Consider the following 872-nt stretch of genomic DNA (forward strand, 5'->3'; position numbering starts at 1 on the left):
TCTTCTTCTTCTTCTTCTTCTTCTTCTTCTTCTTCTTCTTCTTCTTCTTCTTCTTCTTCTTCTTCTTCTTTCTTCCTCTTCCTCTTCCTCTTCTTCTTCCTCTTCTTCTTCCTCTTCTTCTCTTCAGAATGCGATGTTTTTAGTCACCAATAATCTAAAGCCCATTTCTGGATGTTCTTTTCTCACATATACTTCATTTATTTTATAAAAGCAAAGCCTTGTATGTGGCAACTGTCTAGTCCTCAGACTCTGATCCATCTTCATCTTGACTAATCTGGAAGCATTGGAGTTCATAAGTCTCTTTGTCAGATGCAACCACGTGAAGCCAAACATGAAGATTATCCTTTTTTTTCTTTTTGTTTTGTTTTGTTTTGTTTTGCAGAACTGGGCCCTTGCACTTGCCAAGGAAGTGCTTATTCCACTGAGCCATCTCCGGGGCCCAAGACTACCCTTTAAGATACTTCTTCATAAGATATTTCAAATACCTATTAGAGAACTGTTTCTTGGAAACAGCTGTGATCTTATTCTTGAAATATTCAGTGTGAATAACATTCCCAAGGTTTCCAGTTTTTCCATTGACTTTAATCTTCTCCCTCAGAAATTGTTCAAAATTTACAGAATCAAAAATTCCATCTTCTACTGGATGAGTATAGTCCAAATTAAACTTCCAGATTGACCTCTTAGGCTTGTCTTTCTGCAGTGCCATCTTGACAGCAGTGGAATGATCAGAGAGCTCTAAGCTCTCTTGGCTTGATTGTTTGTGTTTGAGAATCTGCTGTGATTCTGATTGGCTTCCATTGATACATGATCTGTTTCTTTTTCCCAGTGGCTTTTTTTTTTTTTTTTTTTTTTTTGGTGGAACCGGGGATTGA

General features: G+C 37.3%; 1 protein-coding gene across 1 annotated transcript; it reads right to left on the minus strand.

Moving 5' to 3' along the window:
• Positions 1-235: 235 nt before the first annotated feature.
• LOC101570126 (60S ribosomal protein L22-like 1) lies at positions 236-706 on the minus strand. Its single transcript, XM_004630777.1, has 2 exons — positions 456-706; positions 236-350 (listed from the first exon to the last, which is right to left on the minus strand). The coding sequence occupies exons 1-2, from the start codon at positions 704-706 to the stop codon at positions 236-238; spliced, it is 366 nt and encodes a 121-aa protein (XP_004630834.1).
• Between the last annotated feature and the right edge of the window lie 166 nt (positions 707-872).

Source organism: Octodon degus, unplaced genomic scaffold (assembly GCF_000260255.1).
Source record: "Octodon degus isolate 3935 unplaced genomic scaffold, OctDeg1.0 scaffold00037, whole genome shotgun sequence".
NCBI classification, from domain to species: domain Eukaryota; kingdom Metazoa; phylum Chordata; class Mammalia; order Rodentia; family Octodontidae; genus Octodon; species Octodon degus.

What these genes read in the sequence shown, in the direction of transcription:
- LOC101570126 (XM_004630777.1), bottom strand. Translation starts at nt 706, where the DNA reads ATGGCACTGCAGAAAGACAAGCCTAAGAGGTCAATCTGGAAGTTTAAT. An exon ending in TATCTTATGAAGAAGTATCT is followed by an intron (nt 351 to 455) that starts TAAAGGGTAGTC and finishes AAACAAAAAGAA; the next exon opens with AAAAAAGGATAATCTTCATG.